Source organism: Saccopteryx bilineata, chromosome 2 (genome assembly GCF_036850765.1).
Source record: "Saccopteryx bilineata isolate mSacBil1 chromosome 2, mSacBil1_pri_phased_curated, whole genome shotgun sequence".
Classification (NCBI taxonomy): domain Eukaryota; kingdom Metazoa; phylum Chordata; class Mammalia; order Chiroptera; family Emballonuridae; genus Saccopteryx; species Saccopteryx bilineata.
Window position 1 is genome coordinate 327,014,542 of NC_089491.1, and position 26,668 is coordinate 327,041,209.

General features: G+C 37.4%; 1 protein-coding gene across 1 annotated transcript in view; it reads left to right on the forward strand.

Moving 5' to 3' along the window:
- CPED1 (cadherin like and PC-esterase domain containing 1) overlaps positions 1-26,668 on the forward strand; it is a 330,727-nt gene that overhangs the window by 138,861 nt on the left and 165,198 nt on the right. The window contains exons 7-11 of the mRNA XM_066262182.1: positions 15,881-16,023; positions 16,790-16,862; positions 18,436-18,603; positions 19,447-19,551; positions 21,096-21,265. Of these exons, the coding sequence (XP_066118279.1) occupies positions 15,881-16,023; positions 16,790-16,862; positions 18,436-18,603; positions 19,447-19,551; positions 21,096-21,265 (659 nt within the window). The remainder of the gene's footprint in view (positions 1-15,880; positions 16,024-16,789; positions 16,863-18,435; positions 18,604-19,446; positions 19,552-21,095; positions 21,266-26,668) is intronic.

Genomic DNA, 26,668 nt, shown 5'->3' on the forward strand with positions numbered 1-26,668 from the left:
ATCTCGCCCTTTATGTCCATCAAAGTCTGCTTTATATATTTAGGTGCTCCTATATTAGGTGCATAGATATTTACAATGGTTATCTCTTCCAGTCGGATTGCTCCCTTTATCATTATGTAGTGACCTTCTTTATCCCTTACTATAGGCTTTGTTTTAAAGTCTATTTTGTCACATATAAGTATTGCTACCCCAGCTTTTTTTTTCATTTCCATTTGTGTAAAAATTTTTTTTCCATCCCTTCACTTTTAGTCTATGTGTATCTTTTGTTCTGAGGTGGGTCTCTTGCAGAGAGCATATGTTCAGGTCCTGTTTTCTTATCTATGCAACGACCCTATGTCTTTTGATTGGAGCATTTAATCCATTTACATTTAAGGTTATTATTGATATGTCATTGTTTATTGCTATTTTATTCCTTAAATCTATAATCCACTTTTTCTCGATTTTTTTTCCTTTGCTTTTTTTTTTTACAGCAGGCCCCTTAACATTTCTTGCAGTATTGATTTGGTGATAATGAATTCCCTGAGTTTCTTTTTTTGTGTGATTGTGTGTCTGGAAGCTTTTTATTTCTCCTTCAATTTTAAACGATATCCTTGCTGGATAAAGAAGTCTTGGTTCTTGGCCCTGGCCGGTTGGCTCAGTGGTAGAGCATCGGCCTGGCGTGCAAGGGGTCCCGGGTTTGATTCCCAGCCAGGGCACACAGGAGAAGCACCCATCTGCTTCTCCACCCCTCCCCCTCTCCTTCCTCTCTTTCTCTTTCTTCCCCTCCCGCAGCGAGGCTCCATTGGAGCAAAGATGGCCCGGGCGCTGGGGATGGCTCCTTGGCCTCTGCCCCAGGCGCTAGAGTGGCTCTGGTCGTGGCAAAGTGAGGCCCCGGAGGGGCAGAGCATCGCCCCCTGGTGGGCAGAGCGTCACCCCCTGGTGGGCATGCCGGGTGGATCCCAGTCGGGTGCATGCGGGAGTCTGTCTGACTGTCTCTCCCCGTTTCCAGCTTCGGAAAAAAAAAAAAGTCTTGGTTCTTGCTTTGCATCAGTTTGAATATTTCTTGCCAATCCCTCTGGCCTCAGGTGTTTCTGTTGAGAAGTCAGATGTCATCCTTATGAGGGCTGCTCTGTAGGTAATTAACTGCTTTTCTCTTGCAGCTTTTAGTATTCTTTGTCTCTTAACGTTGACACTTTAATTATGATGTGTCTTGCTGTAGGCCTCCTTGGGTTCCTCCTTAATGGAACTCTCTGTGCTTCTTAAACTTGTGTGACTTTTTCCTTCATTAATTTAGGGAAATTTTTAGCTATGATTTCTTCAAACAGGTTCTCTATTCCTTGTTTGTTCTCTTCTCCTTCGGGAACACCTATGATGCAGATGTTGTTTCTCTTCATGTTGTCATAGAGCTCTTTTAGAGTTTCCTCAGACTTTTTGAGCCTTTTTTCTTTTTGCTGCTCTGCTTCTGTGCTTTTGTTTATCTTGTCCTCTAAATCACTGATTCAACTTCTGCTTCATCCAACTTGCTATTAATATCTTCTAGTGTAGTCTTCATTTCTGATATTGTATTTGTCATTTCTGACTGTTTTTTTTTTTATGATTTCAATATCCTTTTTCATACTTGCTATCTCTTTATCTCTTTATTAAGGTGTTCATTATGTTCATCCATTGTTGCTCTAAGATCCTTGAGCATCCTAAAAATCATTGTTTTAAACTCTGCATCTAGTATTTTGGTTACTTTTATCTCATTCAGTTCTTTTCCTGGGGATTTCCCTTGTTGATTCATTTGGGTCACATTTCTCTGTCTGCTCATTTTGTCTGTGTATTAGGTAGCACTGTCTGACTTTGAAATTTTTGTGTGGTCTTTATGAAAATGATGGGCTCAATGGAACTGTCCTGCAGGCCACTTGTTTTCCTTGTTCTAGGAATGTTTCTTGAGGGTACTATTTTCCCTCTTGTTGTATGTGAGTATTAAATCCTGTTGGTCTTTTGGTGGATATGTTTATCCCTTCAGGCTGGGCGGCTCTAAGGATCAACCTTGATCATGTGTATTATACACTGTGAAATGTCTGTCCTATTGGGTATATTTGTTCTCCACAGTGTCTGGTGCCTGCTAGAGTCCACCTTTGGGTGTGCTGCTTGTGTAGGTAGTTGAGTCTAGGGTTACTGCTCTCTGCCACCCACTACCAGTAGTGTTGGCTCTAGTTCTTCTTGGGTTGGCATCAGCTGTTGTTTGTAACCTGCTGTGGGCTACCAGTCTGCAGCTACTGCACTTTTTGCTGTTTGTGCCTGCCTTTTCTGTGTCTGGGTACTGTGGGAGGGGCCAAAATTTATATAAGGATCAGCTTACTCCTGCTTAGAGATGACAAGAGTTCCATAAAAGCCTCAAGCTCTGGAAGATTTGTCTCCACTTTTCAGCTTGTCTTCCTCCTCTTGCAACTGCCTGGTCTTCCCACAGAGTCTTCTGTAGTAAGACTGTAGTGTGGGCTCAGTTTGGCCTCACCCAAGCAACCCCTCTACAGGTTGCACACTTGGTGGGTTAGGGCAGCTGAGGTTGTGAAAACAAACTTTGTGGGACCCCCTACTTCAGGTTTCTCTTGGTCAGAAACTCAGTGCAGGGAATGTGGCACCTATTCCAGAGTTTGATCCCTCAGCCACTGCTGGATACTCAAATTTTATTTCTCCCCAACAAGATGAGCAGAAGGCTCAGACCAAGTGTGGCCAACAGTCCCCTCTGCAGAAGTTCTTTCAGCTGTTGAGACCCTGGTCTCAGGGAGGAAGACTGAGAGAGTTCTCTCCAGAGGCTGACTGTGCCCCTCCTGAAGGTGGCTAAGCCCCTCAACCAGATCTAACAATAGACTCACAGGGGCCCACACTTTAAATGTCCATGCTCCAAGCCTCTCTCCCTTCCCTCTGTGGAATCAAGCCTAGCAGGACAGAATATCCAGCTTCCGGCCTGGCTGACTGTGAAGCTCCACCCTACCCAATGCACATGAGCCACTGTGCCGGTGCTGATCACAGAGAGTGAAACTCACCTCAGCTGGGCCAGGTATGAGGAGCTTTTCCTTAGGATACCTCTCTAGCATGGGTTGTTAGGTCCTGAACCTATGTGTTCCACAGCTGGCCCCTGGATATGCCAGCTCTGGGCCTCCCAAGCAGGAACCCAGTGCAGACCAGTGGGAGGCACTGCCCATGACTGGCCCTCAGAAACCTTCTTGGAGCTATAAGTAATTAAGAGTTTGTGGCTGCCTTTGCTGGGCCCAAGTGTACATGGAAATACCTAGCTGTAGTCCTAGGCTGACTCTTATCTACTCTGGTCCTGGGGGAAGTCCGCTCAAATGGCCAAGTTTCCTTGAGCCCCGCCTCTTGCAGCCTCTGTCTGCTGGATGCTTGTTAGGCTCAGCTGCTGAAAAAGCCTCTGCTAGAGTCTAGAGCAGGGGTCCCCAAACTTTTTACACAGGGGGCCAGTTCACTGTCCCTCAGACCGTTGGAGGGCCAGACTATAAAAAAAACTATGAACAAATCCCTATGCACACTGCACATATCTTATTTTAAAGTAAAAAAACAAAACGGGAACAAATACAATATTTAAAATAAAGAACAAGTAAATTTAAATCAACAAACTGACCAGTATTTCAATGGGAACTATGGGTTTGCTTTTGACTAATGAGATGGTCAATGTGCTCCTCTCAATGACCACCAATGAAAGAGGTGCTTCTTCCAGAAGTGCGGCGGGGGCCGGATAAATGGCCTCAGGGGGCCGCATGTGGCCCGCGGGCCATAGTTTGGGGACCCCTGGTCTAAAGCCTGCAGCAATTCAGGGATTAGGAAGGATGGTGGATGTGGCTCTGCCACTCTGCCCCAGGTGCCAGTCTAGACATTTTTCAGACTTCAGTAGGGTGTGGCCTCTGAGATTCAGAGGTGTGGTCTGCCCACTCTCTGGACAGATTCAACTGAGTCTCTGGTGAGGTGGAAACATCTGTCATAGACTTAGGAGAGTGTGGGGGGATCTCCGGTGTCAACACCAGAAAACTGAGTCACTGACACAACCCCTGCTTCTTGGCCTCTCAGAACTACATGTCACCATGTCTGGGGTAGAAGAGCCTCCTCAGGGTGGAACAGTTGCTTTTCCCCAGGCTGATGCTGCACAAACAGGATGCTCCTCCCAAGAAAGATGGCTACTGCAGTACTGGAGTATGACTCAGCACAGGGGTTCCGGTTTCTGTCCTCCACAGTGTCTCTCCTTGGGCCTCCAACTTTACACTCTCCTCCTGAAACTTCAGTCCTCTCAGCTCTTCCCTGCCAGATCCCTGGGTAAGTGGCTGTAAATGAGGTTTTCTGTGCAGGCCCTTTAAAATTTAATTTGCATCCGAGAGCTGTGTCTCTTTCTCATGGACAGAAACCTGGCTCTTTTTGCAGCTAAATGCTGTCTGGGAGCCTCTTCTAGGCTCTGGGGCTCTAGGCTGGGACTCCAGTCCTATTGGCTGAGGACCCACACCTCTCAGGGCAACCCACCCCACCGTGAGAGTCTCTCTAGGCTGCTGCTTGCTTCTGGGAGTGGGGCAGCCCTTTCCACATCTCCACCCTTCCACCAGTCTCGGTGTGGCTTCTTCGGTGATCCTTGGTTATAGATTCCTCTTAGTTTAGTCCAAAGTTGTTTTTTTAAGATGATTGTTCTTAAATTAAGTTGTAATCCAATTTGGTCCTGGGAGGTGGCAGTTGGAACGTCTGCCTACTCTGTCACCATCTTTCTTACTCCTAACCTCTGGCTTCAACTCCCTGGAGTGAGATTTCTTCTAGAAGAGTCCAGTGGGAGAGTTAAGGGGTGGGAGGCAGGGAGTCCATTTCAGGGGTAGGATTCCAGGAAGCTGAACATTTTTAATTGTGAATATATGTACAATATATAACATAAAATTTGCCATCTTAACTATTTTGAAGTGTACAACTCAGTTGTATTAAATATGTATACATTGTTGTACAACCAATTGCCAGAACTTTTTGTAAAACTGAAATTATATACCCATGAAATAATAACTTCATATTTTCCTCTCTCCCAGCCCTCAGCAACCACCTTTCTATTTTCTGTTTCTTGTAAAATTGACTACTCTTGATGCCCCGTTAAAGTGGAACCATACAGTATCGTCTGCAACTGGATTATTTTGCTTACAAAATATTCTCCAGTGCTTAGTATGTGGCCTTCTTTTTCCGAGCTGAATAATAGTCCATTGTGTGTATATCCCACATTTGCTTGTCCACTCATCCATTGATGTGCATTTGAGCTACTTTCACATTTTGGCTGTTGTGAAAAATGCTGGTATGAACATGGGTATATAAATATCTTGTTGGAACCTTGTTTTTAGATATTTTTGCTATGCTGAATTACTGAATCATGGTAGTTCTATTTTTTTTTTGAGGAACCTCTCTACTGTTGTGCATAGTGGCTGTACCATTTTACATTCACAAGGATTCTGATTTCTTCACATCCTGATCAACACTTAATAGCTTATATTTTTTATAGTAGCTCTCAATGGATATAAAATAATATCTCATTGTGGTTTTGATTTGCATTTCCCTAATGATTAGTGATATTGAGTATCTTTTCATATACTTGTTGGTGCAAAATGAGTGTAATACCAATATTCTTTATTCTGAGATAAAAATTCCTCTATTATACATTAATATTGACAGAAATTCTAGTAAACATGAGCAAGGCACATGCTATTCAATGCTACTCAAAGTACAAAATATTGAAATAGCAGTATTCTCTTATAGTTCTCCTGTTAGTCAACAATGTGACTTAAAAAGAACTCTGATATTGGTTAATCTTTAATTATTTATTTTAACTTTTAGATCAAATTTCTTTTTATTTATTTATTTATTTATTTTTTTAATATTAATATTTTTTTATTAAATTTAATGCAGTGACATTGATAAATCAGGGTACATATGTTGAGAGAAAATATCTCTAGATTATTTTGACATTTGATTGTGCTGTATACCCCTCCCGCAAAGTTAAATTGTCTTCTGTCACCTTCTATCTGGTTTTCTTTGTGCCCCTCCCCTCCCCTAACCCCTCTCTCCTTCTTCACCCCCTCCCCCCTCCCCCAACCCCCCCCGCCCCTGTTGCCATCACATTCTAGTTCATGTCTCTGAGTCTCATTTTTATGTCCCTTCTATGTATGGATTCATCTCAGTTTTTTTTCTGATTTACTTATTTCACTCCGTATAATGTTATCAAGGTCCATCCATGTTATTGTAAATGATCCGATGTCATCATTTCTTATGGCTGAGTAGTATTCCATAGTATATATGTACCAAAGTTTTTTAATCCACTTGTCCTCTGACGGACACTTGGGCTGTTTCCAGATCTTCGCTATTGTGAACAATGCTGCCACAAACATGCGGGTGCATTTCTCCTTTTCGAGCCGTTCTATGGTGTCCTTGGGGTATATTCCTAAAAGTGGGATAGCTGGGTCAAAAGGCGGTTCGATTTTCAGTTTTTTGAGGAATCTCCATACTGTTTTCCACAGTGGCTGCACCAGTCTGCATTCCCACCAGCAGTGCAGGAGGGTCCCTTTTTCTCCACATCCTCGCCAGCACTTATTCTGTGTTGTTTTGTTGATAAGCGCCATTCTGACTGGTGTAAGGTGATATCTCATTGTGGTTTTAATTTGCATTTCTCTAATGATTAGTGATGTTGAGCATTTTTTCATATGCCTATTGGCCATCTGTATGTCCTCTTTGGAGAAGTGTCTATTCATCTCTTTTGCCCATTTTTGGATTGGGTTGTTTGTCTTCCTGGTGTTGAGTTTTACAAGTTCTTTATAAATTTTGGTTATTAACCCCTTATCAGACGTATTGTCAAATATGTTCTCCCATTGTGTAGTTTGTCTTTTTATTCTGTTCTTGTTGTCTTTAGCTGTGCAAAAGCTTTTTAGTTTGATATAGTCCCATTTGTTTATCCTGTCTTTTATTTCACTTCCCCGTGGAGATAAATCAGCAAATATATTGCTCCGAGAGATGTCGGAGAGCTTACTGCCTATGTTTTCTTCTAAGATGCTTATGGTTTCACGGCCTACATTCAAGTCTTTTATCCATTTTGAGTTTATTTTTGTGAGTGGTGTAAGCTGGTGATCTAGTTTCATTTTTTTGCAGGTAGCTGTCCAATTTTCCCAACACCATTTGTTAAAGAGGCTGTCTTTACTCCATTGTATTTCCTTACCTCCTTTGTCAAATATCAGTTGTCCATAGAACTGTGGGTTTATTTCTGGGTTCTCTATTCTATTCCATTGATCTATATGCCTGTTCTTATGCCAGTACCAGACTGTTTTGAGTACAATGGCTTTGTAGTATAACTTGATATCAGGAAGTGTGATACCTCCCACTTTATTCTTCTTTTTTAAGATTGCTGAGGCTATTCGTGTCCTTTTTTGGTTCCATATAAATTTTTGGAATATGTGTTCTATATCTTTGAAGTATGTCATTGGTATTTTAATTGGTATTGCATTGAATTTATAAATTGCTTTGGGTAATATAGACATTTTAATGATGTTTATTCTTCCTAACCATGAGCACGGTATATGCTTCCACTTGTTAGTATCTTCCTTGATTTCTTTTATCAATGTTTTGTAATTTTCCGAGTACAAGTCTTTAGTCTCCTTGGTTAAGTTTACTCCTAGGTACTTTATTTTTTTGGTTGTAATTGTGAAGGGGATTGTTTCCTTAATTTCTCTTTCTGACTGTTCATTGTTGGTGTATAAAAATGCTTCTGATTTCTGAGTATTGATTTTATATCCTGCCACTTTGCTGAATTTATTTATCAGGTCCAGTAGTTTTTTGACTGAGACTTTAGGGTTTTCTATATACAATATCATATCATCTGCAAATAATGATAGTTTTACTTCTTCTTTTCCAACTTGAATGCCTCTTATTTCTTCTTCTTGTCTGATTGCTGTGGCTAGGACTTCCAGGACTATGTTGAATAAGAGTGGTGAAAGGGGGCACCCCTGCCTTGTTCCTGATCTTAAGGGTATTGCTTTTAATTTTTGCCCATTGAGTATGATGTTGGCTGTGGGTTTCTCATAGATGGCTTTTATCATGTTGAGGTATGTTCCCTGTATTCCCACTTTGCTGAGAGTTTTGATCATGAATGGGTGCTGGATTTTATCAAATGCTTTTCTGCATCTATTGAAATTATCATATGGTTTTTCTCCTTCTTTTTGTTTATGTGATGAATCACATTGATTGATTTACGAATATTGTACCAGCCTTGCCTCCCCAGAATAAATCCCACTTGATCATGATGTATGATTTTTTCCATATATTGTTGGATCCGGTTTGCTAATATTTTGTTGAGGATTTTAGCATCTATATTCATCAGAGATATTGGCCTATAATTTTCTTTCTTTGTGTGGTCTTTGCCTGGTTTTGGAATCAGAATTATGCTCGCCTCATAAAAGGAGTTTGGAAGTCTTCCTTCCTCTTGAATTTTTTGAAATAGTTTGAGAAGGATAGGAGTTAGTTCTTCTTTGAATATTTGGTAGAATTCCGTTGTGAAGCCATCGGGCCCCGAACTTTTCTTTGTTGGGAGTTTTTTGATAACTGTTTCGATCTCCTTTGGTGTAATTGGTCTGTTTAAGTTTTCTGATTCTTCCAGATTGATTTTTGGAAGATTGTATGTTTCAAGGAATTTGTCCATTTCATCTAGGTTGTCTAGTTTTTTGGCATACAGTTCTTCATAGTATTTTCTTACAATATTTTGTATTTCTGTTGTGTCAGTTGTTATTTCTCCTCTCTCATTTCTAATTTTATTTATTTGAGTCCTCTCTTTCTTTTTCTTGGTGAGTCTACTTAAAGGTGCATCAATCTTGTTTACCTTTTCAAAGAACCAGCTCCTAGTTTCATTGATCCTCTGTATTGTTTCTTTAGCCTCTATGTCATTTATTTCTGCTCTGATCTTTATTATTTCCTTCCTTCTACTACATTTGGGCTTTACTTGCTGTTCTTTTTCTAATTCTTTTAGATTCAGGGTTAAGTTGTTTATTTGAGCTTTTTCTAGCTTCTGAAAGTGTGCCTGTAGTGCTATGAACTTCCCTCTCAGCACTGCTTTCGCTGTGTCCCATAAATTTTGAGTTGTTGTATGCTCATTGTCATTCGTTTCTAGGAATTTCTTTATTTCTTCTTTGATCTCATTCTTAATCCATTCATTATTTAACACCCTGCTATTTAGTTTCCATGTGTTTGAGAATTTTTGAGCTTTTCTGCTGTGATTCATTTCTAGTTTCATGCCGTTGTGATCGGAGAAAGTGCTTGATATGATTTCAGTCTTCTTAAATTTGTTGAGAGCACTTTTGTGCCCTAACATGTGGTCTATCCTAGAGAATGTACTATGAGCACTTGAAAAGAATGTATATTCTGCTGCTTTAGGGTGAAAGGTTCTGAAGATATCTATTAAATCGAGTTGGTCTAGTGTTTCCAATAAGTCTGCTGTTTCTTTGTTAATTTTCTTTCTTGAGGATCTATCTAGTGATGTTAGTGGGGTATTGAAATCCCCTACTATTATAGTATTGCTGTTGATCTCGCCCTTTAAATCCATCAAAATCTGTTTTATATATTTGGGTGCTCCTATATTAGGTGCATAGATATTTATAATAGTTATATCTTCCTGTTGGATTACTCCCTTTATCATTATGTAGTGGCCTTCTTTATCTCTTACTATATCCTTTGTTTTAAAGTCCAATTTGTCTGATATAAGTATTGCTACCCCAGCTTTTTTTTCATTTCCGTTTGCATGAAACATTTTTTTCCATCCTTTTACCTTCAATCTGTGTGTGTCTTTTGTTCTAAGGTGTGTCTCTTGTAGACAACATATGTATGGGTCCTGTTTTCTTATCCACGCAGCTACCCTATGTCTTTTGATTGGATCATTTAATCCATTTACATTTAAGGTTATTATTGATATGTAGTTGTTTATTGCCATTTTATTCTTTAAAGGTGTATTCCTTTTTCTTTTTTTTTTTCTGTATTCTTTTCTCACTTTATCTGTTTACACCAGGCCCCTTAATATTTCCTGCAGCATTGGTTTGGTTGTAATGAATTCCTTGAGTTGTTTTTTGTCTGGGAAGCTTTTTATTTCTCCTTCAATTTTAAACGATAGCCTTGCTGGATAAAGTAGTCTTGGTTGTAGGTTCTTGTTCTGCATTACTTTGAATATTTCTTGCCATTCCCTTCTGGCCTCAAGTGTTTCTGTTGAGAAGTCAGATGTCATCCTTATGGGGGCTCCTTTGTAGGTGATAACTTTTTTTCTCTTGCAGCTTTTAATATTTTCTCTTTATCGCTTAGCTTTGGTATTTTAATTATGATGTGTCTTGGTGTAGGTTTCTTTGGGTTTCTCTTTAATGGAGTCCTCTGTGCTTCTTGGATTTGTGAGAGTTTCTCTTGCATTAATTTAGGGAAGTTTTCAGCTATGATATGATTGAACAAAGTCTCTATCCCTTGTTCTTTTTCTTCTTCTTCAGGAACCCCTATGATGCGGATGTTATTTCTCTTCATGTTGTCACAGAGCTCTCTAAGAGTTTCCTCTGACTTTTTGAGTCTTTTTTCTCTTTTCTTCTCTGCTTTCATGCCTTCATTCCAGTTGTCTTCTAACTCGCTGATTCGATCCTCTGCTCTATCTATCCTGTTTTTAATTCCTTCCATTGTGGTCTTTATTTCTGATATTGTCTTTGTCGTCTCCAACTGATTCTTTTTTATACTTGCTATTTCTTTATTTAGGTTTTAAAACTCCCCCTCCATTGTTGTTCTAAGATCCCTAAGCATCCTTACAATCATTATTTTGAACTCCGCATCTGGAAGTTTGATTATTTCCATATCACTCAGTTCATCTCTCGAAAGTGTCTCTTGTGGTTTCATTTGGATTGCACTCCTTTGTTTTCTCATCTTCTTCTTCTTTTTTTTTTTTTATTTGTAGAGTTGATTGAGTCTAGGCTTGGTGTTGTCTGCCTCCAGTTTTCAGTTGTGTTATTTTTAGGTCTTCGTGGGTTGGTATCAGCTATTATTTGTAATCCACTTTTGGATTTGGGCAGCTTTGAAGTCTTGATTTGTTTGTTTTCTTAACAGGTGATAGTCTTGTTAACTGATCTCAGCAGGGGGCTTCCTTGAAACTGTAACCAGGAATGCTGTGGGTGTAACCTGAGACACTGAAGGTCTCTTCCTCCAACTAATCTCACTGGGGGCAGGGTTTTTTCTCTCAGCTTCAGTAGGGGGAGGTGTATCTCAGATCTCCATGGAGACCTGAGTTACTGCCCCTCCTCCCCACTTCTTGTTTTCAGCTGTGTCTTGTTGTGCTGATTGGAGCTGGATAGATGTCTGGAGATCTCTGATCCGGAAGCACTTCAGCTCTGTTTTGTGAACGGTTCAGTCCCTCCCCCAGCTATGGCCGCCTCCAGCACGAATGAGTCAGCTTTTTTATTTTGTTTCTTGCATACCTTAGCCCCTCACAGTCTGCCCCTCTCCCTGTCTTTTCCACTTGGGAGATAAGCTAGTCTTTTCAACCCACCTTGCTCCCTGGTCGCCAGGTAAGTGGCTGTGAGCAGTAGTTTCTGCTCTTTTTCCTCTGTGAAATCCTCTCTGGGCTCTCAGCCTCACCCCCCTCCTTCCCTTCCTGTAAGCAGAGGAGATTCAGGCACTCCTTACCAGGATTATTGTGGCTTCCTCTTTGCTCCTTGGTTTTTGAGAGCTGTTCTTGCAGTTCAGTGTTGGTTTTTCATGCTGATTTTTTCTAAATTGATTTGTATTCCAGTTTGGTGTTGAGAGCTGGGTGTCTGTGCATCCGCCTACTCTGCTGCCATCTTCTCTCTTAGATCAAATTTCTTTATCTCAAAAAATCCCCTCGAACAGTTATAAGTTTCTATTTTTCTAAGGTTTTATTACAAGGCACCAGAAAAATACACATCCTCCCTGTCTCATGAGATGGAAACAAGAGCTAAACATGTTTGTAAGAGAAAAATATCTGTTACTCAGGCGCCCCAGTAAACTATTTCTCTTCTCAAAGACTGTGTGGTTTCTGTAATGGTGTACTTAGGTTTCTTTACTCAACGGTATTTATGCAATACCTACTTGGTGTTAGGTCCTGACCACCCAAAGATCCAATAGTACAGTTCTGCTGTGGAAAATCTTGTATTCTAGTGAGAAGCAGACAAAAAATTTAACAAGTTCAACACAGAACAACACGTGTTGCCAATGAGAGCAACTTGCCTGAGATCTTGAAGGAGGTTGGAGGGGCATAGGGTTGCCAAGCACAGAATGTAGCCCATGAGTGACTCTGAGAGATGGGGAGGGAGAAGAGGTAGAGATAAGGGCGCCTTGGGAGTGTTTTACGATATCAAGGACAGAACTGAAGTTTTCCTACAAATATTTTCATGTTCTTCTCAGATCTTCTTGTCCTTTTGATTTAATTGATACTTTTGATCCACTCACATATATTTCATTAAGTTGCTTGAATGGATAGATGTAAAAATTATAAAAACCTTACTGTGTTATCGCTTGAATTTTACACAAGTACAAACAAATGATGATGATTTAACCACCTGATTTGGCAACCATAATCTTACAAAGTTATTTTCTATATAATTTATTTTACACTAAATTTGTACTTTGTGTTTACATTGAAGGGAAAAAAATTATAGTTTATAACATAGGTTTATGTCATGTTAAAAGTTTTACAATGTTCTTGTATTCATTTCTACCTTGCTGCCAAGGTGCTGATTTCCTAGGGATTTTATAATCTTGTATTTATGTAACTCATAAACATTGATTCAAAGTCTTGATCTAGAGAGGGAGAAGTCTCTTTGATATCTGAGCTTATGGCTTGATTGTTATAAATTAACAACAAGGGTTTAATTCCTTCAGTTGTATGTGCTCAAGTTAAGAAAGCTCCTGGGTGAAATGTGTTTTTCAGGTTCTTATGGTTTTGAATACAATTAACACCAAATAATTTCAGATTTGGAATTGTCTGATGCAATCACTGGGCACATTTCTCTTCTTTCTACATCTGACAACACTCAGATGCTGAGAACTCAAGTAATTTGACCAAAGAAACACAAATTAGTGCAATAAATTATAATACAGCTAGACCTAACACAAAGAAGTCTTCCACTGAGGCTAAGTGGATCAATTACAAAAACTAACAGACTTACTGAAAGTTGATGATTTAAAAAATAATACCTGTTAAGCACTTCCATTTATATAGTTTGTGTATCACTATACTAAATAAATTAAATAGAAGAGATCACTCCACTGGTACTTTCTTTGACTTGAAGGGCTTAAAAAAATTGAAATCCATGCAATGATATAGAAGGAGATGCATGCAGAGACAAAAATCAGGAGCAGGAATTACACAAAAATTAAACAAGTCACTTGGTTTTGACAGGTGCTCTCGAGTGCCACATCTCCCTCCAGACTTCTGCTCATCGTCACTGAGGGTTTCGTGGTCGTTGGTGCATGTTAGTCCTCTAGCAGCCGCATTCTCAGGGAGACGGGTCCTTGAGCTCTGCCCTTTTCCTTCTGCTGGGCAGCGTACCGACTGCTGCAGGGGTCCAACTATCATAATGCCTCTTCCTTCTCTCCATTTCAAACATTTCTGGCGCAATGTTCTTCCTTGGCTGGTGTCACCAGTGTTTGAATTCCCAGAGACAGTTTAATATTCTTAAATCATGCATTGCTTTATGAGAATCTGGATTCAACAACCACTTTAATTGAACTATCCCCTAAATGGCTGTGGACTTGTTTTAATTAATAAAAGGAGCTAACGCGTATTGAATTACTGACATGTGCCAGGAGGTGGTGTAACTTAGGTATATTCTCTTATTAAATCTTAGCAATACCTTTATGAAGTAGATTACTGTGACTAATCCCACAAGGTCTTGCAATGTAACAGTAACAGACATGGAGCCAAAGTTTTGCCTCTGGGACCTTTTACCTCTAGAGTCTATCGTGTACTTCTGGGCTCTGTAAATGTCCCCCAAAACTCAGAGCACAGGGCTTTCCACGTGGTGAAACCCTCATAAATGTTGAATTAAATGAAACTGAACTCAGGTACCAGCAGCCCATATTCATTGCTCAGTTACAGTCAGAAATTAAGGAATAAACAACTTTATAATATTGTAGAAGATTAAATATAACCCTAATTAATTTGATTGATTCTTTCTTTTTTCTTTTTTTTTTTTGCCTTGAAGGATATAATATGACAATCAATCTTATGTGTCTTATATGCTACACAAACATTTCCAACTTTCTTAAATTATTGCCCCTGACCTTTGTGATATTCAGGAAACATTAAAATGGGAAGATGCAATAATATTATCAATACCTTTCTGCAATATATGGTGAGCTGAGTGAAATACGATGAGTTACTTTGATTTGGAAAAACATAATATTACTCTGGACTCAAGGGTGTTAACATTTTCAGCGTTAGCATTAATTTATTTTCTTTTGATCATTCAATTATTACATTTATTTTTCTAGTGAAACGGAAAAACATCCCATCGGCCAAAGCTAATGATGTGTTCATAGGGTCTTAAAGTGTTTATCTCATTAGGTTTCTGTTTTTCAGCTGGTGAAAGTTTATGGGATCAGTACTTGTTTCTTTTGGGAGAGTTTTGTTTTATATTTTAAAGATACATCTGTCGTTTCCTTCAGGTGATTTGTGCCAGTATCTGTCCTTCATTATTGTAGCAACAGAAATGTTTCCCTTTGCAGTAGTAAGGAGTTCAGATAGATGTTGCCTGTTCTTCTAAAACATGAGTAGAATGTCTGCTTCATGTTTTCTCAAAAAATATTTTTTAATTTTTTTACTTTTCAATTGCAATTGACATTCGATATTATTTTATATTAGTTTCAGATGTCAAAAAATATTTTTGTTCATCTTTGAAAGAGTATGTTTATCCAAGGGCGATGAATTAGCATGGGATGTGTTTTCTACTTTTAAAATTTTTTGACTTGAACGCTGATACTAAGCATCCTCTTGAAGTAGTTTTGCTCTGCCATTGTTTTAATGTAGAAGCAAGTAAAAATATCCATTTTGGATATCAACTACAGTGTTTCTAAAAAGCATAAAGCTTTGCTTCATTCTTTTTTTGCAATACTTCCCTCTCCTTTCTATTCGTGTGAACCCTTTGATTAAAATGTTAGAACACTGAGATTCTGTTCGATCCTTTAATAGTTGAATAGATCTCCCATAGCAACATGCTCTGAGGAAGCAGCTTTGATATAGTTATTTCTGTTCTGATATATGCAGTGGCCATCAAATATATTTTCTCCCAATTTGGTAGGTGTTAATCCATTTTAAAGAAGACACAAAAAATTGGAGATGAGTTGCAAGTTCAAGGTCACCTGATTAGTGGAGTGACAAATTAAACTTGGGCATTCCAATCACAAAAGAAAAAAATGCAATAAACACCTCTAAAGCAATTGAAATCGCAAGATGTAGTACCACCCCATATTTAATTAGAAGGCTTATAATATGTATATATGTAATATATTATGTTATGTATTTATATATGATATATACAGGGGTGGGCAAAAGTACATTTATAGTTGTGATAAGCAAAACAGTGTATTTTTGTATTATTATTTATTAATTATTGCATTTTTAATTATTATTGTTAACCTACTTCTGCCCACCCCTGTCTCCATTATATAATATACTTGCTGAATATGATGTAATCTTTCTATATGTACTATATACTATATATATATATGTCACAGATTATCAAACTTTTCTATTTAAGAGTTTTTTGAGTGCGACAGAGAGAATCTAAAGAAATCTTTCATCTTTGTTCACCTTGGAAATGATGGAGAAACAGATTGTGATGTTTGGACATATGACTTCTCTTCTTGTTCACAGCTGCAAACCTTTTTTGAGACATTCCTGAGGGCCCGTTCACCTCTTCAGGCCTTCGGTAACATGAAGGAAGCAATTAGCAAACTCTTGCTAGCGGCAGACTTACTCAGCGAGACATCCACTCTGGCACCAAAGGCCTTCCATAGGTAAAATAAATAAATAAATAAATAAATAAAATGTAATGTTAAAAACAAAAAACCACCTTCTAGAAATTGATTGTTACTGAAAATATAGATTAATTATAACAGGTAGGTACTTCTTGGAAAATGTTATGTCAGTATACAAATAAAAACTTCCAAACTTTGTTTTCTTATGTACGGATCCTAAAACTTCAGAGCACATTACAGGCTTGTTCGTATGTAACTAGTGGTGCCAAGGAGTAGAGTAATCACTTAAATTGATTTTTGTCAATTGCAGCCCCTCTCAAGCTCAGCTATTTCTATCATATATGCTCACTGTTGACTTGGTATTTTTATTTATAGACTTTTAACAACATTCGATAACACCTCTCTCCATATCTCAGTTAACCTGAATATAATTTAATGCCTTTTTTCTAGGGCAATGTTAAATCTAATATGCTAAATGAGAAAGGTGACTCAGTTAAGCTTTATCATGCTTTGTCTGTGAGTAAGAAGGCCTGGCATGTAGGATAGGAGAGCTTCCTTCTCCATATTCAGGCTTCACAGGGTAACGCCATTGTTTAGTTCATGTGTTATGAACACATTAGATATATTTGCGTTTTCTGTCAAAAAGCAGATTCCAAATCCAAAATTAAATTGTATGTAACTGCTCATTTTAATGACTACAGACCCTGTAATTTAACTATAGTCACTACTAATAATATAACTCCAAATAATAGATTAAATGTGGTAAATAAAATATAATTTTGTTACCTTGTGTTTTTCATTTCAGATGCAAGTTATGTTTTCAACTTTTAACTTTTGATATTGGTTATGGCGGAGTCAGGTCCCCGGTGGTGCTCCAGGTGAGTGTGCCAAAGGCCTCGTGTATGTGTGTGTGTGCATGTGTGTTGTATGTTTTGTGTTGTTTTCATTCATAGTAACCAGTCAATAAATAGCAACTTCATTAAAGTCACTACTTATGGCCCTGGATGGTTATTAGCTCAGTCGGTTAAGAGCATTGTCATGACAAGGTTAGGAGTTCTATCCCTCATCAGAGCACACACGGGAAGCAACCAATGAATGCACAACTGAGTGGAACAACAAATGAATGCTTCCCTCCCCCCCCTTCCCTCTCTCTCCCTTCTTCTCTCTCTCTAAAACTCAGTAAAAATAAATAAATAATTAAGCCCTGGCTGGAGAGCTTGGTTGGTTGGAGCATCATCCCAGAGTGCTGAAAAGGTCGCCAGTTTGATACCCCAGTCAGGGCACATACAGCAGCAGCTCAATGTTCCTGTCTCTCTCTCCCTATCTCTCTCGAAAAAATTTTGAATGCAGCATAATCAAATGTCAAAGTAACCTAGAGATGTTTTCTCTGAACATATGTACCCTGATTTATCAATGTAACCCCATTAAAATTAATCAAAAAAAGTCACTACTTAAGTTTACTTTGTTTCAGAGAATTAACCAGTATGTGGACAACCTGTGATTTGAGTTCTAGTTCCCACAATGCATTGCTCTAGAACAAGAATGGATTTTTCTATGGTTCAAACACTGTTTAGGAAATAAACAAGGTATATAGCTAAGTAGATGTTAATTGAGAAAAGCAGACATTTAGACAACAGAAACTAGCAGATAACCTAGCTTTTCACATGGGTTTATGAAAAAAGTAACTCTTATTCTTTACATATAGATGCTTTAAAATTGGACTATATTTTAATTTAAAAGGTCATAGGAATTTTTGAATATGATTTTTCTAGTATGAATATGTATAAATTGAAGTGTTTTTATATACTCTGATTCATTTACTTCCTCTCAAATCAAATTCAAATCATTTCTGCCAAGATATTTTAAATCTAAAATAGCCGTAGAAGAAAATTGATTGAAAAAGTACATAGAAGGCTTTATTTTGGGTATGGAGTGGTAAGACTGGAAGAAGTACCAAATAAAATAATGCACAACCAGGATTCAATTTCATATTGCATTTACTAATTTTCAAACTTTTATATAAGGAGAACGATTACACACTATCTATGGCTCAGACATTTGGTTGAATACCTCAAAGATTTATTAATAAAACTGGAAACGCTATGAGTTTGTGTATTTTAATGGTCATTCATTATTTTACACATATCTGATAGTTTGTTATGCTCTTTAAAATTCACTGTTCAGAAATGTTATATATTATCTTCCATGAACACAAATTCTTCAATAATGGTTTTAATCTAAACTAATGTGACTTTACAATCCATTTGTTAATTTTTAATCAAGGATTTTATCTTCAAAAGAATATTGCTTACATTTTATGAAACTGTTGACCTCCAAAAAGACCACTAGATGTCAGTTATGATCTACAATCCAACAGGAAATGAATCATGTCTTAGCAGTGATCAAAGCAAGTCAACAGAAAACATTTGCTGTGCTCTTTCTTTCTCACAGGTGCATGAGCATTTAAATTTTCAAGATGATGATAAAATGGATTTTGAGGACCAAAACACAGAAGAATTCATTTTAAAAGACACTTTCAATTTTCTCTTCTCTAACAAATCTTCACTTTCCCTGTTTTCTGAGATATTTCAGAGATTTTATAGATCAGGGATATTTAAGGTAAGCTTGTATTTTTGTATTGACAATTATTCTTTTTTCAAATCTTTTTTACAAGGTGCTATTTTCTTTATTGTGCAATTAAGCAACTTGATAATTCATTTGAAATTAATTTATATCTGTTATATTACACCTCTTAACATTTTTTTCTGACCTGAAAACCAATATTATTTTTGTATCAGTGATGTATGTGACTGATTATGATAAAGTTGTGGGTTGAAATGAAGTAAAGCAGTTTTTACTTCTTAAGGGACATTTGTTGCCATTATAAATAATACATATTATATGTGATAGAATACTTTCAAAAGAATATCATAACTTTTTGGAGGAAGTCTAGAATAACAGTAAGTATTCTAGATTGACATCAAGTGGTTTGAGTTATAATACAATTATTTTTAAACATTCACACCTAGTTAACGTCTTTAATAAGATACTGATAACTAGAATTGTATAATGATACGTTAATACAAGTTTTCTTGGTGCCTCAAAAATTCTGTACAGATTACTAGAGTATATTGTTCTTTATAGTTTGCTGCTCTTTTTTGTAGTACCTGAAGGTTAACAGGGACTCTTTCTGCATTCTCAAGCTGTCACATATTCTGCCCTCCTGGGCTCATGTCCCCAGCCTTACTAACAAAGCACTGTGAGCAATTTCAACTGTGTCAAATATGAAGTTCTCTTATATTCAGATACCATTGTAACCAGTTTAAGTTACTATTTGTTGTTTGGCATTAATTAGCTCAGATGTTTATTTATAGAGTACAAAATTTTATTGATTTATGAAATGAGCAACAATTGAGCTGTAGCAATTACTTAAGAGCTGGTTTTTTCCCTCTCCCATTATAGGGTGAAAACTATGAAAAGGAACTAAATCAATGCCTATCTTTAGAGGATATTAACTCAATTATGACTTTCATAAAGGAACTTGGGAATTTGGGACAATTCCAACTGGTAAAACAAAAGTGACATTTGATTCCTCTTGCTTACTGAGATTCTGGTAGATCAGCCATAGACTACTTGATTTTGACTTCAACTTAGATGAAGATATTTCTTTAAGAAACAGAAAACTTTGTAAACTTCTTTCTCTTTTTAACGATATAAATATTAAGATGAGCAGATTCTGTATTTTTTGAGTTTGCAAATACTGTGTGACTTATTAAACGTAAAAGAATATGGGATTGGTACAACTGCCAGGATCTAAGAGTTTTTAAGGGAAAAATATATCCAAATTTTTCTAAACAAGTTTTGCTGTTAACTTTGAAATATTACATGTGACCAAAATTTCTTTCTGCTTATTATTCCATTTTTCTTGTGTAAAATCAAATATTTGAGAGAGAACAGTGAAGAAATCTAACTGAATTTTAATTTGTTGTAACTCAGAGCAAACTAAGAAAATGTAAAGACAGAAAAATATGTAAATAATTATAATAACTTTTAGTGACTTCAGGCTAAAAATTACATTATTTCCTTTTTGGTGTATTTTCTTGGGTATTGTTAAGTTATGAATCAATGGTGAAGGATAATTTATGGAGATATGTGCATTCTAGTACTTGCTTTGTTTGTAGTTCTGCCTCTTGTGCAGATACACTATAATGAATTTATATTTTTCCAGCTAAGATTTGTTTATACAAAAATCTTAACATAGCATTAAAAAAATCCACTGCTTATTCATTATTAATGAGTTTGGATCAAATATTTATTTCTTACCATTAAAAGTCTATATGTTCATGAGATGCTTGTATGAATTATAATCAATTACTAATTAAGAAATGTTTGACACTTGTTTTTATAACTTAGCCCCATATGTTGGAGGGTTCAAAGTAAGCTTATTGCCACAAGGATAATTAAGTGAATGGATTATCATTTTAATTATTTGAAATAAAGTATTACATTCATGACACATTGCCTCCATACTATACATCAAAGTTCATCAAAGAGACCTGGCCTTGTTCTTCAGGAATTTGTAATTTAAAGCACTGTGAATGTCAAGAACCTCTCCTGGCACAATGTGAGGAAGAACTGAAGAATTATTTTGCAAGAGAAAGGGCACATCCTAATTTCCTGACTCTCAGTTAAAAGAGAATAACTATAGATATTTTTCTGGTTAAGATGAATATCTCTCATTCTGATATAACTCAGTTGTAACACAGAGGGTTCCCCCCTATTCTTCCTGCTGCCTTACCCCTGTTACTCAGTTGTTTTCAGCTATATATAGGAGAGAAATCTATTTACATTCAATGAAAAGAGAACAGAAACTCACTCCATTTGGAAATCTGATCATCAAAAATATTATTACCTTGTTAAAAGTGGCATTTACCTTGACAACTGCACAGAAAATTGAATTATGGTACTGAAAATGGATTTTTAATAAAGATTCGATTTTTTAAATAGCAGAGTAAATATAAATATAAATTATTTTCTTAGTAGTACTACTACATTTTAATTAATTGTCTACCACCTATTCTGATATTCTGTCTTTGAATATTCCTTCTCAGCTCTTCCCATCAACTTCTCCTGGGATTCAATCTTGGATGAGTGAATTTTATGAAACGGCCAATCCTATGGGAAAACCTGGTTTGGTCCTGACCCAATATTTGTCTCTTTTAAATGTGTTTGAGCAATTTCAGCTCCTGAGTAAAAAGGCACAGCTACATCCGTTGGAATGGTAAGATAGCCACAAATTTGAATTGTGCAGTCCAAAAAAAATTTCTAGTCTAAAGATTGATTTCAAAAGGCTTTGCCTACATTAAAGAAAGCAACAAAAATAAGTGTCTCCAAAAATTCATGCTCTGGAAAATAGGCTCCTTTAAAACATTGAAACCATAATGATTCTAGTGGTCTTCAGACACTATAACAAAAACATAGCCAACAGTCTTTCAAATCAACTGGACTTGAGTCCACTAAAAAGTAATGTTTAAAGTTAAAAATGTCAACCTAATTTCATTTTATAATATATATCCTTGAATTTTGGGAACATTAGACATAAAGGATAAGGTGAGATTTGTTTTATGAACCATCAGTCCGAATGGAGCCCAAGATGGTGTAAGCATCTTGGTTTTCAGACGTGACTTTATTCTGGGCAAAACCTATCCAAATTTACAAAAACGTTTGTCTCTGCCACAAAATTTGGATTTTTTTTTTTTTATAAAGTGGAATCTCAGAGGGAAATATTTGTCTGAGAAAGAAGTTTCTTGGGCTCCCCTCTCCACTTCTGTTTTAATGAGGAAATGAGAAGGAACAAGGAGCAGGTGAACATAATTAACACTTCCTCGAACTAGTGCCTGGATGGCAAACCTTTTTATCAAAACTGCCCACTTTTGCAGTGCTGGTGGACCTGGTCCCTATCACCCACTAGTGGGTGTTCCAGCTTTCATGGTGGGCGGTAGCAGAGCGACCAAACGGCGCCGTGATTGGCCCACCATGAAAGCTAGACTGCCCACTAGTGGGCAGGAGGGACCAGTCACAGCACTGTAAAAGTGGGCGGTTTTGATAAAAAGGTTCGCCATCACGGAGCTAGTGGAAAGGACCATGCCCAAGGCCTTAGCTGAGCTTGCTTCTCTTTGATAGGCTAGATTAAGGAATATTTGACTTCTCTATGGCCAGGAAAACAGAAGTAACACTAAACCACCCAGGGCATTGGAAGACAAAGGCCACTGTCATCACCTGTCTCTCCACAATCACCATTGGGAATGACTTCTGCTGACTTGAACTTCATTTTTTTTTGCCTCAGGAGATAGTGAAAGCAATTCTATAAGGAACTTTTTTTTCACCCATAATTCAAAATCACAAATAATTATATATTTGAAGAATTCTTAAGACATCTCTCAGGATAAGAAATCACTTTGTCACAACTTTATGAAGTTGGCCTTAATCCCTCAGTGCTTGGTAGTAGTAGTCCTGACAAAAGGTTTTGTTTTTTTTGAAAATTAGGTTTTAAATAGTGTAGCTTAAAACCACTTGATTTGTTTCCTGCACTCACCGACATAATCTAAAACTGTCTCATTTGTCATTATCGGTGGAGAAGAGCAGACTTGATTTACCAAAGAGCCTATTTAAGTACGGGTTTTTAACTCTAAGTTCCTTTGAGATATATGAGCCTTGGAAAGGTGGTTTCCCACTAAATTTTTTCAAGCTCCATATATGTTATAAAGTTAACTAAGTTACCTTAAATTTAGAATATCAAATTTACTCCTAACACTAAATGATTCGCTTTCAATAAAGGAATTCACTAATGATCAATGTTGAATGTAGTCAGAAAAGGTCAAGAGATTTTTGAGTTACAGATTGGGATTCAAAAATCCCAACTTTGCCTGACCAGGCAGTGGTGCAGTGAATATAGTTTTGGACTGGAACGCAGAGGACCCAGGTTCAAAAGGTCTCTGGTTTGAGCATGGGATCATCTGGCTTGAGCATGGGCTCAACAGCTTGATCGTGGGGTTGCTGGCTTGATCATGAGATCATAGACATGACCTCATAGGCACTGGCTTGAGCCCAAAGGTCTCTTGAGCCACCAGTCAAGGCACATATGAGATAGCAATCAGTGAATAACTAAGGAGCCACAACAAAGAAATGATGCTTCTCATCTCTCTCCCTTCCTGTCTATCTGTCCTTATCTGTCTCTCTGAATCTCTCTCTGTCTTTGAAAAAAAAAATCCCAACTTTGTTGTTTATTAATTACAGCAGGTAAACTTTTGACCCTCTGGGACTCAGTTCCCCCATCTGTAAAATAGGGATTGTACTACCCATCATGTACTATTTCAGAAGGTTTACATCAGGTAACACCCATGTGCTGCCTGGTGTGTGGTGTGCTGCACTGCAGGTAGGTAGTCAACATTGGTGTGTTTTTCTTTTCATCTTTTTATGCCATCCAAAGTTCACTTTAACATCAATAGTGGGAGAAATATTTTCATTTTTTAATAAGAAAATCAAGATAAAATTGACAGATTTATCTAAGTTAACACTGAGACAAGTGAACTTTAGAAATTTACCAGGAAGCAATTAGTAAAGTGCTCAGAATATTTTGAGAAAAAATACTCAATTATAATTATCTTCAGATTTACCTGTGAGCATATGTATATTTAATTAGCATCTATACTGTAGAATAAGAAGGATCCATATTGTACACATTTTCCAAATGAGGAAACAGGTTCTGGAAAGGCGGGCCATTTACTAAAGCCACACAGCGGATAGAAAGAGGTGACCTTGACATCTGTGGTCCGTGCTTTGTTCCAGCACCTCAGGCCGGCAGGACAGGAAGGTCACATGCAGTCAGTCATCACTGCTCTTTTCTACACAATGCTCACCTCCATTTTTTTTTCCTATAGAAAAAGCCAACTTTACATACCTATGCTATCTGTTAGGTTTAATGACTTCATCTGATCTTTTAAATACAAATCATCTGCCTTAAAGCAACAAGGTGAAAAGCGGTAAAGTCAGAAAAAAAAAAAACAGGAAAAGTGACAGTTATGTTTGTGTCTTGAGGCTTAGAATTCACAGGTTTCAACTGAATTACTATAAATCTGAACAGGGGTGCACTCTTTGCTAATTTTGACTTCACTGGAAATAAAGTTACAAGTGTACTTTGCTCTATTCACATACATCACATTTTCAAAATATAATTTAATCACAAAATTAAACAAGAAACCCCTAGGGCAGGCATGGCCAACATACAGCCCGCGAGCCGGATGCGGCCCACGTAATGAGTTTATGCAGCCTGCAATTAAATTTTTAATATTCTCCGCTACTTTAAAATCTCAGCTACTCAGAAGTGGAAGCGTCTCTGATTATTGGAAATCAAGATATTTAAGACGATAGTGACACATGGAAAAGAATTCTATGTGTGACTAATCTAGGGTTAACTTCCAATAATTGGTCGAATGGATTTGCGATACTTCTTTATTTTTTTTAAAAAAATTCCATTATAAAGATTTACAACTTTTGTACTTGTCTGTAATTGATATAAACTGTTTGACGTTTAGCGGCAATGTGAAACCCACATTCTTTTAGGTAGAGTTGGCCAGTACACACCCAAGGTCAATCAATTCGTTATTTTTGTGGTCAAGTGTGCTGAATCAAGTGGCATTGTAGCATAGACAATAGCTGCAGTTGATAACTGAAAACGTGTCCAGGCTGTTTGTAAAACAAAATAATTGTTTTATTTGCGATATAACCTCTTCAAGCTCATTCTATTAATTAAATATTGTTTTGATTAATTGCGATGCAGTTTGGATATTTTACGGTATATAATTATGTTTTTATTAAAATATATTTTTATTAAAATAATATTGCATATTAAAATTTTTTCACTCACATTTATTCATAAACAAATTACATAATAAAATTTTGTTTACTTAAACAAATCGCTTTTGTATTTAACATTTTTTAATTTTAATATTTTGTCAGGCCTGTGAAAAAAGTTATCTTTCTAATCTGGCCTAAGGGCAAAAACTGTTGGCCACACCTGCACTAGGGGCTGCCATAACATACAAAGCATCTCATTCCATTAAGATAGTAACTTTTTTTTTTTGACAGAAACAGAGAGAGTCAGAGAGAGGGACAGACAGGAAGGGAGAGAGATGAGAAGCATCTGTTCTTCATTGTGGCATCTTAGTTATTTGTTGATTGCTTGTTCATTTATTGCTTTCTCTTATGTGCCTTGACCATGGGGCTACAGCAGAGCAAGTGACCCCTTGCTCAAGCCAGCAACCTTGGGCACAAGCCAATAACCATGGGGTCATGTCTATGATACTGCGCTCAAGCCAGCGACCTCCGGGTTTCAAACCTGGGTTCTCCACATTCCAGTCCAACACTCTATCCACTGCACCACCACTTGGTCAGGCAAGACAGTAACATTTATAAAACTCAGTTTACGTGAATTTTGGGATTGTATCTTTTATGAGCTTGACTGAAGAGTTTTGTCTCATATGAATTCAGAGATTTTCAATTAAACATATCTCACCCCATGCTTGCTTTATTTTTTTCTTAATTCCTTGGGAGGAGGGGAGTACAGTTGACCTTTGAACAATGTTGGTTTGAACTGTGCAGGTCCACTTACAGAAATTTTTTTCTCAATAAGTACACTCAGCTGTTAGTATCCTTGGGTTTCACATCTGTAGATTCAACAAACCACAGATTGGAAACAGGGGTTTTACATTCCCAACCATGGATTCCTAACTGCAGAATTCCAACTGCCGGTCGATGTTGATCATGGTTGGTTGAATCTTTGGATGAAGAGGCCAACTGTAGTTAAGTTTTGGGTGAGTCAAAAGTTATAAAGGTTATATGTGGATTTCAGACTGCACAGGGTTTATGCCCTTAACCCTTAGACTGTTCAAAGGTCAACTGTATTTTAAAATAAGTCCTATAATTATTTTTACCCTTAATTATTTCATTTTATATATATACACACATACATAGACAAAAATAAAACTGTGATGAAATAATCACACATCAGCAACATTTTTAATTTTTTGATTCTTCTTAATTTCCTATCTGATTTTGATGGAATTGAATCATGTCTACCACAGTGCCCAGCAAACGCATTTGGGATGATAAACATTTATTTACCCCATTTAATTAAGCACAGAGCATTTGGATGAAATCTAACAGCATCCCTGTGAAGTGAGGCCAGTGTGGTTATCCCCACTGTGTGGAGTAGAAATGGAGAGTCACAACAAAGCACAGGAAAGTTGAGTCACATCTTGTCCAGGAGTCTCTGTTATCAGGATTTTTTCTGTCTGCAATTTAGATTATTTTGTTCCCAAATTTGAAGATTTAAGGGACATTATGGCCAAACACTTACATATACAACAGAAAAATGAGGCGAACACACCGAGATACAACTAACCCTTGTCATTTTAAGGATGGAAGCCCGGGCGAGCCTTTCTGCATGGTGCACTTAGATTTCTTAGATTATGTGTCTGTTTGTCTCAGTCTGTGCCTCGGAGTTCCCAAGGCTTTTGCTTCAGGACTGTAGCTTTAGCCAAACAGATTCCAATAAGAATGTGTGTTCCTAAATCACTTCTGTTGGACTGTGGCTATCAGAGATGGCTTACTTTTGAACTGAAGA